Raw genomic sequence first — 14,792 nt, forward strand, 5'->3', positions numbered from 1 at the left:
TGCATACCATCATGAGAATAACCGATGTTCTTTGTCAAGCCCTTCAAAGGAAATCTCAAGACATTCTGACAACTATGAGATTCGTTTCTACTACAACAAAACTCCTCCACAAATTAAGAGATGATGATGGGGAAGAATTTCTTAAGGAAGTGAAAAAGTTTTGCTCAAAACATGATATTGAGATACCCAATCTAGAAAGTTTACATAAGGTTGGTCCTTGTCGTTCTTGTGATCCAATTACAATGAAGCATCATTATCACTTTGATGTTTTTAATGAAGCAATAGATTACGTATTGATGGAATTAAATACAAGATTCAATGACACATTGGTTGAACTTCTCACACTCAATGTAACTTTGGATCCTAGAGATTCATTTGCATCACTTGCTGAGAAATTCTATTCTGAAGATTTTTCAAAGCAAGATATTCGTACTTTGGAATATGAGTTGTGACACTATGAGCTAGATATGCAGACTGAATCTCGATTTTAAGTATCTACACATGTTGAGTTATGTCGACAGTTAACTGAGAGTAGAAGATTGGAGATTTATATTATGGTTACTAGACTGATTCATCTTGTACTGACTTTACATGTTTCTACCGCGACTACCGAGCTAGCATTTTCAGCAATGGTTCTTGGTTCGCTATTGGTTCTCCCTCTCCAGCTACGCTGAAGGTAAAGACATTGGCAAGGTCTTCTTTCTTGGTCAACGAAGGATACTAAAATGGCTCTCACTGACACCATTTACGAGAAGGTAAAGTCGAAATAGGGTCACTCACACATTAGTTTTGTCCTAAGCATTAATAGAGAAATCAGTCCTGGGCCTACCTAACACAGATGTCCCAAAAATAGAGTATCAAAGTGAGCATGCCTAGACATCATCCTGTCTCGACGCTTTCGAATCCTATTCATGAAGGTTAATTGTTGGGAAGTTAACATCGACAAAATCTTTTTTTCTCTATCACTCCACAAAGTCTTGTTGAACACCTCGCATAGATTGTTGAGCAGAATGTCGCTCTTCGACTCAACTGAGAAATATGATCTATTCCATTCTCGTGGGTGTCTCTCCATAAGCCAATTGTATGCCTCTTCACTAAACTGATGTATTTGATGCATCCAATGTCGATAGTCCGCAACAGTGGTCGATTTGGCACTACGCCATAATTAATTCTTAAGGATTTTACTATTGAACCCAGTATTAAAGAAGTTCGTGTACATATGTTGTATACAAAACCTGTGCTCGGCCCCAGGGAACAACTCATCGACCACATTTTGTAGCCCCTTCCATCTGTCCATCATAAGAGTCCAACCTCTTCTATCTTACAATACTAATATCCTCTTAAAGATAAGTCAATAACCATTTCCAACTGCGGTATTTTCTTTCTGAACAACTACATATACAATGGGATAAATACAGTCGTTTGCATCAATGCCAATTGCAGTTAACATTATCCCTCCAAAACAACCCCTTAGGTAACAACCATCAACACCTACTACCTTCCTACAACCATTTTGAAAACCTATTTTACAATAATTGAAGCTTACGTAGATCCCTTGAAATACCTGCTCCTGTAATGCAATAATGATTGTCAAGCCAACATTTGTATGGAGTACCTTTGCTGCGTAAGACCGAGACCGCCTAAATCGCTCTTTTAAATTCCCTACTAAAAATTCTGTTGCATATCTTCGCATCTTCCATGCCACATTTATGCTAATATCAGTATGGAGATCTTTCTCCACTGTTGCCAAAATGAGACCGGTCTTCCAGTTCGGATCAGCCTTGAATTGCTCAAGGTATCGACGTGTCAAGAATATGTAATTGCAGTTTCTATTAAAGTGATCTCGACTACAGATATGCTTCGATGTGTAAAATTTTACTTGCTGCCTCTCGGATGCATCATTTTAGAAGCCCATATACACCATTTACAGCTTGGTTTACAAACTCCCTGCACTCTTCATTTCTCGTTTGCCTTAAATTTTACATTGTATCCATTTAGTACATCGTAAGTTTGAATCGCCTCTCGAAACTCTTATGCGAAACTGAATATTTGCCCTACCTCAAACTGAGGATTTTTCATATCCTGATCAAAATTGAATTCAGGAAAGTGATAATTGCCATCCTTATCGGATGAACCTTGAGAGAGTAGTTTCAACTCATCGAACTCGTTATCGCTGCCTTCTTCTCGTTCTTCTTGATCTTTATCTTGATGGCCATCGAATCCAATTTCAATCCCGTCAGTTACATTTCTATTATATTCGATGTCGTCTTCTTCGAATCCAAAGTCATGGTCAGAGTGCATGAATTCCAAATATTCTTTGCAATCTGTAATACAAGTAAACCACATCAATGAAGAATACATACAAACCACCAAATAGATAGCAACAAATTGTGGCCAAACTTTAAAAATAATAAAAATAAAAATAAATAAATAAATAAATATATATTTTCTCTATGTTTATCTTTCAATACATAATAGAGAATAATTTCATTCAGTAAACTAAAGCTTCTATGGCTAAATACTCCACAAATTAACAATGGGATTATATTTAGTTGGCAGCATTATATTTTAAATAAAAAAGAGTAGCTTGCTGATTCTCTAATCAATGAAGGAGTGTGCAATGATGTCTAAACGAATGTTGAAAAAATAATTTTGGAGACAAGTTCATGTTAACACAAGGCTGAAAAATTTTAAAACCCATAAGTATCAAATTTTATACACCATAGATATACATTTGTGTTGTCCATCCATTGCACAAATTACAGTAACGGAATGGGCGCTGCTTGTTCACACTTGGGTAAGCTATTCGAATAGTTAGCAATTATGGAAAGACCTTGATTTCAAGCTCATGGTTTCGATTTGGGGGATTTAGTGTTTCGAAAATCGATTAGGGTTCATACTCTTCTCTGATTATTCCTGTAAGTTCAATGAGTTGAATTTTTTTGTGGGGGAGAAAGACGTTTTATGTTATAAGGCGTGATTTGGTGAGAAAGTCGTGTTAAATGCTAATGTGGTGTATTAGTTGGCAAATCATTTTACACTTGTAAGGATTTAACCGGCCACCTGGATTTTTCGTTTGCCACATAGACACGTAAAGTAACAGATCAGATCCGATGAGTAATGTGCAGTGACAGATTGAAGTTTAGTGGCCAATGAGACAAGTTTTAAAGTTCAGTGAGTAAGTCGTGACACAGCGAAAAGTTCGATGGCCAATGAAATGTTTAATTCCAAGCTTTTGGTATAGTAAGAAACAAATCGAATTGTAATTAATTGTTCTAATGGTCACTGAACTTAGGTTCATGTCTTTGATTGCTCATTGAAGTTTAAAATGTCGAGTTTTGGTCACTGAAATTAGATCCATATCTTCGATTACTCATCAAAGTTTAAAATGTTGAGTTTTGACCATCGAATTTTGAAAAATGCAGCAATTCACTAACATAAATGTTAAAACTTGAAAAATATCGAGTTTAGATTGAAAAAATATATAATATTTTCCAAAGTTCAATTGATATTTTAAATTTGAATGAGAAAACAGACATTTTAAACTTGTGTGACGAATCAAAAACAGCCGGACTGTGACCATTCCTCATCCATTTCTTTTCAGCGCAATTCAGCATACACCAAAGCAGATAAATTTGTAAAAGCACAATGGCAGCGGCGGTGACACCCACCGGCGGTGGCCTACGTCGCCTTCACACTCGTCCATGGCTCCAAGGCCTCCGCTTTACAACTCCAGTATGTTCTCTCTCTACGCTTGCCTCTTCTTGTCTCTCTCACTCCTCTTCAATCCCACACTCAGAAGAGCCCACAACTATTGTAACGAAGCCTAAAACGAGTGAAAATGAAAGCAAAAATCCCATTTCCTATTTCCCGAAGCGAGGTCAGACTTTAGAGCTAGTGTGCGAAACCTTAGCTTTCAAAGGCAAGGGGCTGTGCAAGGTGGCAGACACTGGCTTTATAGTCATGTGCGATCGCGCACTCCCGGGTGAGAAGTTCGTTGGCCGTGTCACACGCAGAAAAGACAATTACGCTGAGGTGCATTTGTTTGTTTTCTAATTTTTGTTTTGCTTTGTGTATTTCATATGTTTGATGAAATGTCTGGATGAAGTATAAATATTTGTTGAATGAGGAGTTTTTTGTTGTTTTGGTGAAATGGGAGTGCAGGTGAAGAAGGTGAAGACGATATCTCCTCACTGGGACTGTGTGGTGGCGCCTTGTGAATATGCATCATATTGTGGAGGTTGTAAAACACAGAATTTGTTGTATGAGGCCCAGGTCAGGGCTAAGGAGCAACAAGTGCATGAATTGATTGCACACGTTGGCAAATTTTCAGATAAAGACCCAGAATTTAGGGGCGTCATGAAGGCCATCGTTCCTTGTGATATCCAGTTCCACTATCGAAACAAGGTTAATGAATAACTCAACTTAGCAGTATAAAACAATGTTATTTGGATCTTGATTGAGAGCATTGTAGACTAGTTCACGTGTCTTGGTTGTCTTTTCAGCCAGTGTAGGAATACCTCTTCCATTGGGTGGCAAGATCCTATTTTGGGATTATTGTGTATTTTAATGGCTGAAGAAGCATAAATCCACAATATTTCTCGCTCATGGATCCATTTCTATTCCGCGATAGTTATACTTACGAACATAAGAACATCGAAATTCACACATTAGTTTCTGATTAAGAAATATCCTCGTTTCTCTCTTACGGGCTGTAATTTCGTTCACTGTAGTAATTAAACCCTGACTAATGATCTTTGAGATTTAGAAAGAGCACAGCCATACTTTCATGAATGTGGTTTCAAATAAGGAGGGGAAGTTCCATGTTGACTCGACATAGATGTATTGAATACACATTAGTTCAATAACTAGTCCATATTTCTACAAACCAGGCTATTAATCTCTAAGCAGTTCAGCCACAAATTTTTTTGGGTAGCCCTCAATTAATAGATGGGAATGGAGGGAAGGAAGGAGATCTACGAAAGAAGAGACAATGAAAAATAATGAAAGACAATAGATAATGAACAAGCTTTTAAAATTTCTTTTGTTGCTATGCAGATGGAGTTCTCTTTTGGCACCAGAAAATGGCTACCTCCAGAATTGTTACTACAAGAGGGTGATGAAAACAATGAATATGCTTTGGGACTGCATGCTCCTGGCTTTTTTGATAAGGTCCTGAATATAGACAAGTGCTTATTACAAAGTGATCCAGCCAACAGGGTATGATGATAGTTATCTCAATTACACAAGCCCACTATTTTTGATTTGATAGAAATTCACTTGAATTCTACATGTTCTTTTGACAATATATAATTATTATTATTATTTTTTTTTTGGCATTGTCTGAAGTTGTGCTTGCTTCATCTGCTTAATGGATTCGACATAGGCACTTTTTATTTGTAACCTGACAACACGACAGCATATGGAAATGATCATAGATCTACCTGCCTCTTTATGTGAGTGAGGTCTAATGTGAAGCTTTGAGCTTACATTTGCAAATCTGCCAATATGCCTATTTATGAGTGTGGTCTAGTGTGAATCTTTGAGCTTACATTTGCAGATCTGCCAATATATAATGTCCTTTTCATGGAACCTTAAAATGTTGACGTGTCTTTCCCCTTCATGCTATTTAGTAGCATATTCAAGGATAGTTCTCATGACTTGGGATTTTGAAGTACCAGATGAGAATATTTAGAAAGGTAGAGATAATACTTGATAGTTTGTAATTTAGCTGTCATTTGGCAACTAGTGTTTAAGTTATAAGTACTTTTGGTCAAACCACTTTTTATCCTCACATTTATAGAACCTACAAGTATTACCCAGTACCCACATATCCATCACTCATTTTTATGCTATTTATAATTTAAAACAATTTTAAACAATTCCTAAATTTGCTTTTAGTATCTATCATCTTTCTATTACAATTTATATCATAAGACAAAATATTAAGAAAAGTTGACAGAAGAAAAAGTATTATATTGCACTCAGGAAAGACAAGTATTTCTATATGACTGTTGTGTGTACAAATTTAGTTTCATACATATTATTGTTCTTAAAAATAGTAAAATATTTAAAAATAGTAAAATATTCTCACTAGTCTGAGAGAACAGTAAAGCTGTGTACCAAACAATAAATACTGCTGCTATATTTTGCTGACTTAATAGGCACTTTCGTGGTTTCTCTTTCTCTCGCATTCATGCGTGGGGGCCAAAACATAATAATATATTATTTGTGTGGTCTTGAGCTTGTTTTTAATTCTTCTCATCTGTGTTCATGAATGACAATCACTGCTTGCAATAGAGTACTTGTGATGGTGCTGCATTCTGTTGTATACATGAAATTTTTTGGTGTGGATTGCAGTTTGTTTGCTTTATATCCTCGTTTATTTCAATTCATGTATCACAAAGTTAAATAAGATGCTGGTGAATTAATAGGTTGTTGTCCACATATCACAAATGTTTACAGCCCAAAAAAGTATTAACAACCATGCAAACTGCATTAGTAAACCAAACATAGTTAATATTGATTAACATAGTTAATATTGTTAATGAATCTTTAACTTATTCTTCAGGAAATTACTTTCCAAATGTTATTTGACAGTTTTAGTCTACCAATGGGTGTGAGGCGATTTAAAACTTGGAATGGTTAGATATATATATTTCATATGCAGTTTTTGCGCTTTTCCATGAGCTAATTACTTTATGTGAATCAGTTTGGCATTATATTCTGTCTCTGATTTATAGGTTCTTGCAGCTATTCAAGATTGTTGGAGGGATCCACAGTTTGGTCTTTCTCCATACAATGTGTACTCTCATGGTGGATTTTTGAAACATCTGATGCTCAGAGCTGGCAGGTAGTCGTACTTGTCCGGTTCTCTCTTTAGATCTTGTGATGGTTCTCATTTTCTTTTCCTTTCAGATTTGAAACACTAGTATCTAAACAATAGGTAGCACGTACTCCCTTTTCATTTCAACTGCTGTGACATGAAATAAGTTCCAGATTTCTTTACAGAGTTGCATCGAAGAGGATGCTCCGAATGTATAAGCATATGTACTCACAACGTTATATGCGCTATTCAAAACCTAAATTTACTATTGTTGGCATACTGTAACCAAAAAAAGAAAAAAAAGAAAAGAAAAGAAAAGTGAAATTCAAAAAATACACGGTAAACCTCCCTTACTTGGATTTGGAGACAGTTGTCTGGTGTGGCATGACCTTATCTGTTATTTCAAATCACGTATTCAGACCTATTTGAAAAAGTTGTAGAAAACATTTTGATTGAATTTTCTACATTTAGGATCACAGCTAAATATGAAGAGGTGTTCAATTCCCTTCTCCTAGTTTGTTTAAAAGTTAAAATCAGATGTTTCATGCATTGGGAAGAGGTGTAGTAATAGGCTCTGAGCTATTGTGCTGTCATTCTCCTTATTGCTTTAACTTTTCCCCCCTCTTTGATTGGTACCCTTATCCCCTTAATTTTTTCAGATCTGTGACCATTCGATAACTAAGAAGTCTCTCCAAATCTCCAACTGATACATTCATTCCCAACTCATCCTTAGTTTATCACCCCACCATAAGTGCCAAGTTTAATAGAGAGATCATCACACTGCGTGTTCTCTTGAGTTTCTGATGTTCAAGGATGAGATCAAAATTACCTGAAAATTTTAGGAAACGGTAAATAGAGAGGGAAGAATCATTGTAATTGCACTTTTGGTATTTTGTAAGACGAGCATTTCCATTCTTAACAGGATGACTGTGCTTCACACCTGGCAATTACTTTTTTTGCTTAATAATTTCTGGGTCCTCTATGTACATAACGTCAGTATTTAGTGGAAACGGTAGTTTTTATTCTTGTAGAATTTTTTTCGTCATCAATCTAGCATTTCTCTTTAGCATCTGAAAGTATATATTAGATAACATGGTTCAGTGCTCAGTTGATTTATATCTCTGTTTCAGGAACATCGAGACTGGCCAGCTGGAGCTTATGGTTAATTTTGTGACTTCCTCATATAAGCCAGAGCTGTTGAAGCCCCTTGTAGAGAAAATTTCAAGTTTTCCTGATGTGGTTGGTGATTGAATTAGAATAATTTTTATGCTTACCTCGTAATTAATTCTTTTGCAATTGCAAAGGAAAGTTTTTTTTACGAGTTTGTAAAGATCCCTCGGGTGCTAGCCTGGATTGGTCTCTAGATATTTGAGAGAGATTTTGTTTTGTGCATAATAGATATCACGTTGATCAATTTAGAAATTTTTTTGAAGGTGTAGAGTTTAAAACTTCATTACAATGAAAGAGGCCTGTAAATGTATTTTGAGCAAATTTGACTTATAATAGATGGAAGAATAATATAACTTTGAAAGAACAATTTCAGAATAAGTCTTTTGTTCTAAGTTTGTGGTCAATTGAATTAAAGGGGAGAAAGGGAGGATTGAGTTCATAAATGTTGCTACTACAAATTTACTTTTCAGTATGTTAGACTTGCATTGTTGAGGAGGGTCATCTTCCTTTGAATGTTTTACACTGAGTCACTGACTATATAATTCCTACACTTTCTTAATAGGTTAAAGATATGCTATGTAATCTAGTTTCTTATTTTTCTGATGGTACTTACCTAGGTAAGCATCATGAACAATGTAAATACTTCTGTGGGAAACACATCTGTCGGGGAGGAGGAGTATACACTGTATGGCAAATCAACAATTACAGAGAGTCTAAGAGGATTAGCTTTTCAAATTTCAGCAAACTCTTTTTTCCAGACAAATACACATCAGGTAAAGAACAATTGATATTGAATGGCTCTTTGTCATAGCTTATATTTGTATTTCAGTTAGATGTCACCGTTTAAATATAATGCTTTTCTGACGTAATGCATGATTACCCTGAGATTTCCTTTCTGGAGGGCTGGCAATATGCTTAAATGGCTTCTTGCTTGAGCTTGTATTTAGAACTTTTTCAATCTCAGCTTGAAAATGAACGGGGCCAAGCTTTCAAACATCATTAAGCTCATAGCTTGTCTTTTAGCTAATAGGGAATAAATATAGTGTAAATTAATCAAACTGCTCAAGAACCTCTTAGATTTAATTTATCAAACCTCAATCCAGCTCACTCTAGTAATAAACTAGCCAAGTTTGAATAAAATTTCAGGCTTGTTTATGTTACCAAACCGAGCTAGAGCAACCTAAAGCTAAATCCAATTAGGTTCATGTATTCAACTTACTTTTTCTGTTCTCTTAAATATTTCCAGTAGGTAATGCTATATTGTTGGCACCATGCAGGCAGAGATTCTTTATCAGTTAATAGAGGACTGTGCCTGTCTAAAGGGAGATGGTTCAGAAATAGTTCTAGATCTATTTTGTGGAACAGGAACCATTGGTCTTACACTTGCAAAGAGGTAATTTTCCTTTGGTCATTGGTTATTGGTGTTATAGGTTGTGTACCTAACCTTTGTTTCTCCATTGATCCACATTCTCAGGGCGAGACATGTATACGGTTTTGAGATAGTTGATCAAGCAATCTCAGATGCACGCCGTAATGCCAATTTGAATGGCATATGTAATGCCACATTTGTCCAAGGGGATCTTAACAAAATTGACGAGAATTTTGGAAAGTATTTTCCGAAGCCTGACATTGTCATTACAGGTTATCTTCTCATTAGATGTATTATTTGCTGGTTCAGTTATTCTTTGTTGAGATTTGAAGCCAACGTATTCTTATGTGAATTGCATTATTTTTAAAGTACTCTAGATAATGAAGTCAGAACCATGTGATTTGAAACTTTTCTTGTAAATGTTATTGATTTGGTCTTCTATCCTTGCTGCTCTCTATTTCTTTGGTAGGCTGGAAAAGCAATGTATTTTTAGTTTTTCAGTCCATTTGCTTTTATCCAAAAGAAATTGTTATTTGTTGCTTATGACTTTGTCAAACTTTGCAATGAAGGGAACACATTTGTCTTCAAATCTCAGTATAAAGATTGAGATAAATGCCTTCTATTCCAAATAGTCACTATAACTAGAAAGACCTGAATGCAACAAGAAATGGATAACCGGCTAGGTTGCTGAAACTCGTGAAACTAAATAGAAACACATTATACTGAATTACTTACATTTGTTATACTATTCAACTTCTGCAGATCCTAATCGCCCAGGCATGCACATGAAATTAATCAAATTTTTGCTTAATCTGAAGGCAGCACGTATTATCTATGTATCTTGCAATCCTGCCACCTGCGCCCGTGACCTTGATTACCTCTGTCATGGTGTGGTAAGTAGCATTCTGTTGATAAAAAAATTGTTATCTTAGTCATGACAATCTCAGTTTGTCACAATCCCTGGATGCAGCCAGAGCAGAACTTAAGTGGATGCTACAAACTGAGAAGCTTACAACCGGTGGACATGTTCCCACACACTCCACATATCGAATGTGTTTGCTGGTTGGAACTCTGTTGATTCTACCCGATTCTGCATTCCCAACAAAGGATTAGCTCTCTTTCCCTCGACTTATGTAGCTGCTTTTTCGAGGTTTTAACCAGTTTGTGCATTTTAAGCATAAATGTTATTGCGGGTTCACGAATTCATAACTGGTGACTGGAAAGGTTAATGTGCAGTTTCTTGGTCTATATCGATGGAAAATAATAGCTGGAAACTGCTGCTGATATTCCGTAGGGTAGGCTGAGGAGCAAAAGGAGGAAAAGTCAGTTCAACATCACTGCACATTCGAAGAAAAGAGGTTTGTCATACAGTAAAGTATAAGTTATACAGTTGTAAAAGTTGGAAAGCATAATTTCAGCTCTGATTTCAAAGGCTTTATTCTTTGATCATTTGAGGCTTGCACCGTTCCTTTTCTTTTCTCAGATTTCCATTTGTTACTTTTTTGCTTCTTTTAAGTCTTTGGAATGTGCATCACCATATTACATTCAATGAAATAAAAATTTAGTTCATGAATTTTTTACTTCCCAAGTATGGTGTTCAAATCCTCAGAAGTAAACACTTGCTCCACTAGAATTCTGCAATTTTTGTGTACTCTGATGTTAAGAAACTCAATTGCAATATAAGAGAGTTTATTCTCTATCCTACAAGTAACTTTTTATTAGGAGGGTAATTATATTTTTATTGGTCTCAAATTTTACTCATTTTTGCACTGTGTTCCCCAACCTTTTTGTATTTTGGTTGCATTTGTATTTTTAACTTTCAATTAAACAGTATATATTGTCTCTGATGAAGATTTATGTCTAAATTCAACTCTGAGGGATAGCTCAGTAATCAGGTATTGGATTTGCTCCTCAATGGTCACTAGTTCGAGTTCCCTTAGGGTCATTGAGGTGAGTATTCGGCTGTAAACTTAAGGCCCCGTGGGATTAGTCGAGGTGCGCTTAAAATGACCTGGACATCCATGGTCATAAAAAAAAAAAAAAAAAAAAAAAAAAAAAAAAAATAAAAAAAAAAAAAAAAAAAAAAAAAAAAAAAAAAAAAAAAAAAAAAAAAAAAAAAAAAAAAAAAAAAAAAAAATTCTTTTGTATGTGTTTATCTTATTTAAGAATGTGAGGGATGCATAAATCATTTTACTCCTTTCTAACAGATTATTTTTGGTTATTACCGGTGACTAATGTGCTAATGAAAAGAATTGTGAGGATCAAGATATTAAGAATAAAGTAGTCAGCATTAGCGTGAAATGAGCAAAAGTTAATAATAATTAAAATGTAGTGTAATTAACAAAATCGTAACTTGAATATAATTTTAATCGTGGGAATTGTTCACAAAACAATTGGTTTAACGCACTTTGTAATTTTTTGCCGATTTGTAGATGAATTGTCAAGTAATTTTTAGCCTTTTTCACTTTCTCCATGTGTAAACAAACAATTTTATCTTTTAATCTCTACAAAAATTCTCTGAGTATTCTTGAATTACAGTCAGTTTCGTGATTTTCCATTGAATAGTTCTCTATTTTATTTTATTTTTTGTTTTTTTCACTTATAATAAATGGATAAATATTAATGGACATTAAAATAATTGAAATAATAGTCTTATGAAAATAGTTTGAAATTGTCTTTTCACGTCTTGTTTGGATGTGAATTACTCCATGCTTTACTTAGGTCGATCAAGATTGGCATATTTGTTAGTTTGAAAAAACATTTTTGTTGTATTCGCAAACTTCATTTTTTATTTTTCCTTTCCTTTCATTTTGACCCCTATTTCAGTCGGACTATAGGCCTTGGCAATAAATTAATATGAAAATTCATATTTTATTAAAACGAATTGTAGTCGAGAGCTATGAGAGGAAAGTTAGAAGGAAATTTTAAAATTTTAGCTTATTGAAATTGCATCTAAATTCATCGAAACAACTTTCACCACAAATAAATATGACGTACCAATTAACGTCATTTGCGTCTATATCTTAATTAGAAGCTGTAATGCCCTCACTCACCCAACCCTACTCCATCTTTGTTCTCACGCTCACATTCTAACACGTAGCGATATTTCTTCATGAAAAATAAATTTTAAAATAAGAAAAATTTATTTACATAATAGTAAATTTAAAATAATAATTTCACTTGTGAATAGAAGTTTACTAATGAATAAAAATATGCTTCTAATTAAAATAGTCACTCATAAGTAAAGGCTTACACATATATCTATAAAGACATTACTTATGACTTAAAAATTCACTTATAAGTAAAAAATATGTATAAATAAAAAACTCAGTTATAAGTAAAAATTACTTACAAGTTAAAATTCACGCGCAAGTAAAAAAATTACCTATTAGATAAGAAAATCACATATAAAAGTAAACAATCAATTATCCACAAAAAAAAAAATAATAATAAATGAAATAAAATAAAATAACACACCCTTACGTATACTAAAATATTTACATATGAGCAAAAAAAAAAAAAAAAAACATTTATAACCTTATAAGTCAAAAAAATTAAGTACAAATAAATAAAAATCGCTTATGAGTAAATTACTTATAAATAAAAATATACTTACAAATAAAATTATTTTATTGTTTGTTACAATTCTTATATGTTAAATGTTATATTACAATAATCCACAATAATTCAATCCCGTTAAACATATCTTCCATAATTCTTACCCTCATAGAGGGTGTTTGATACTCATTTTTAAGGAAAAATAAATTTTAAAATAGTAGATTGATGGAGAATGTGTAGATATAAAGTTTTTGATTTACGTATAATATTATTTTAATGAATAATGTGTGATTGAAAAGTAGAGAGAGAAAAATACATTTTGAAAAAAAATAGAATCAAACGGGCCCTAATCTTATCCCGTGACGTGCTCTAAGAAAACTACATTAATAACGACTTTGAAATTTTTAACAAACTCCTTTGCTAAAATTAAGGGAAAATTGCAGTAGTGGTCCTTAATTTTTTTTATTTTTTGCAAACTTTACTCTAACATTTATTTTGTGCTAGCAAAGGTTCCTACCCTTTCATGAATATGCACCCGAGGTCCATCTGGACGAGAATCGTTCAAAACACCATCAGTTGATCAAGAAAATTTCTTGAACTATCTACTACCACAACATTTTTATTGGATGCAGATACCTCTTTGGATGATTTTTTGAACAGAGTTTTGGACGATTTTATTGGATGTTGATTCCTTAATTTTTCCCGTCAACTAACTTTATTTTGGGCGATTTCTATCTAGATGGACCTCAGGTGCATATTTATGAAAGATTAGGAACCTTCATTGGTACAAAATGAAGATAGGGTAAGGTTTGAAAAAAATGAAAATATTAGGGACCGCTGTTGCAATTTTCCCTAAAATTAATGGTAGCTCCATTTATATCCACGCTTTTTATAAGTATATCCACTTTTAAAAATAAAATTTTTCTATATTTTAAGTCGTATATAAATTTACTTAAATAGACATAAGTAATAATGAAATTCACACCCATTTGTTGAATCAATTACTTCAATTCTACCCAAATCATCAAAATTATATTCTATCGGACGACAAATTATAATTGGCAGCCGACTACTGTTCATTTTTGAGTTTTACCCATCAGTTCTTTTGTTGTTCTTTTCCATTTTCTCATTCTTCTTTTCCATTTTTTTCAAAATCAAATAATGGCCGGCGGCTGATGATTTTAGGTTGTGTTTGGGCGTGGCTGTAGGGTGGTGGGTTTTGGTTTTTTATGGGTGTGGGGTGGGTGTTTGAGGAGGAAGAACGTGTCTTGGTTTCGTCCAGTGACACAGTAGACAGCACCTTGTTGTCGGAGAAGAACGGAGGAGGGGGACCGGAGGGGGGGAACATTGGGATTTGGGAAATTGGAATTTGTCTTTTGACTTCTGTTTTTTGTTTTTGTTTTTTTTAAGTTTTAATATTATTCTAAGTTTACTCATATAGAAATTTAACATCCACCTACGAATGATCCAGCAAAGTTATCATTTGTATGATTGCTTTAATGATAAAATTGCCTTCTTTGGACAAAAAAAAAAAAAAAAGTAGTCCCGAATATAATGATGAGTTTGCCAATCATAAATGCTAGAAACGATTATTGTTTATAATCCAATTATAATTATTTTATCTCATTTTAAATATCCCTTACTTTGTTCTTATTTCATTTATTTGTTTTGAAAGAGTTTATGGTTTTAGAAAGTGTATGAATCTATAGTGTTAGGAATGTATTTAAAGTAGAATGAATATATAAAATTCACGTGGATATATAATATTTAAATAAATGGATTTAATAAGAGCAAAATTGGAAATGACGTGGATGTTAATAGTATTTTCTTAAAATTTTAAAATTTTATTAGGATTTAACTTGACGTGGG

At 33.8% G+C, this 14,792-nt stretch overlaps 1 protein-coding gene across 3 annotated transcripts; it reads left to right on the forward strand.

Moving 5' to 3' along the window:
- The first annotated feature begins 3,559 nt into the window (after window positions 1-3,559).
- Window positions 3,560-11,069, forward strand: LOC111367283 (uncharacterized RNA methyltransferase BT_0643). Of its 3 annotated transcripts, none has more exons than XR_002697776.1 (11): window positions 3,560-4,035; window positions 4,165-4,407; window positions 5,059-5,220; window positions 6,744-6,853; window positions 7,957-8,065; window positions 8,614-8,769; window positions 9,274-9,389; window positions 9,471-9,637; window positions 10,128-10,258; window positions 10,336-10,515; window positions 10,602-11,069. XR_002697776.1 is itself a non-coding variant. In XM_022988067.1 (10 exons), exons 1-10 carry the CDS (start codon window positions 3,649-3,651, stop codon window positions 10,441-10,443), a joined length of 1,689 nt encoding a protein of 562 aa, XP_022843835.1. In that variant the 5' UTR covers window positions 3,560-3,648; the 3' UTR covers window positions 10,444-10,953. The 3 variants fall into 3 exon arrangements, 1 of the variants encoding a protein (XP_022843835.1); XR_002697777.1 differs by having other exon boundaries at window positions 10,590-10,953; XM_022988067.1 differs by having other exon boundaries at window positions 10,336-10,953.
- The last annotated feature ends 3,723 nt before the right edge of the window (window positions 11,070-14,792 follow it).

This window comes from Olea europaea, chromosome 18 (assembly GCF_002742605.1).
Source record: "Olea europaea var. sylvestris chromosome 18, O_europaea_v1, whole genome shotgun sequence".
Lineage (NCBI taxonomy): Eukaryota > Viridiplantae > Streptophyta > Magnoliopsida > Lamiales > Oleaceae > Olea > Olea europaea.

Excerpts from the sequence above, each read along its gene's own strand:
- LOC111367283 (XM_022988067.1), top strand. The coding sequence starts at position 3,649 with ATGGCAGCGGCGGTGACACCCACCGGCGGTGGCCTACGTCGCCTTCAC. Across the intron at positions 8,770-9,273 it reads TCCAGACAAATACACATCAG|GCAGAGATTCTTTATCAGTT; the intron begins GTAAAGAACAAT and ends GGCACCATGCAG. Across the intron at positions 9,390-9,470 it reads GGTCTTACACTTGCAAAGAG|GGCGAGACATGTATACGGTT; the intron begins GTAATTTTCCTT and ends CCACATTCTCAG.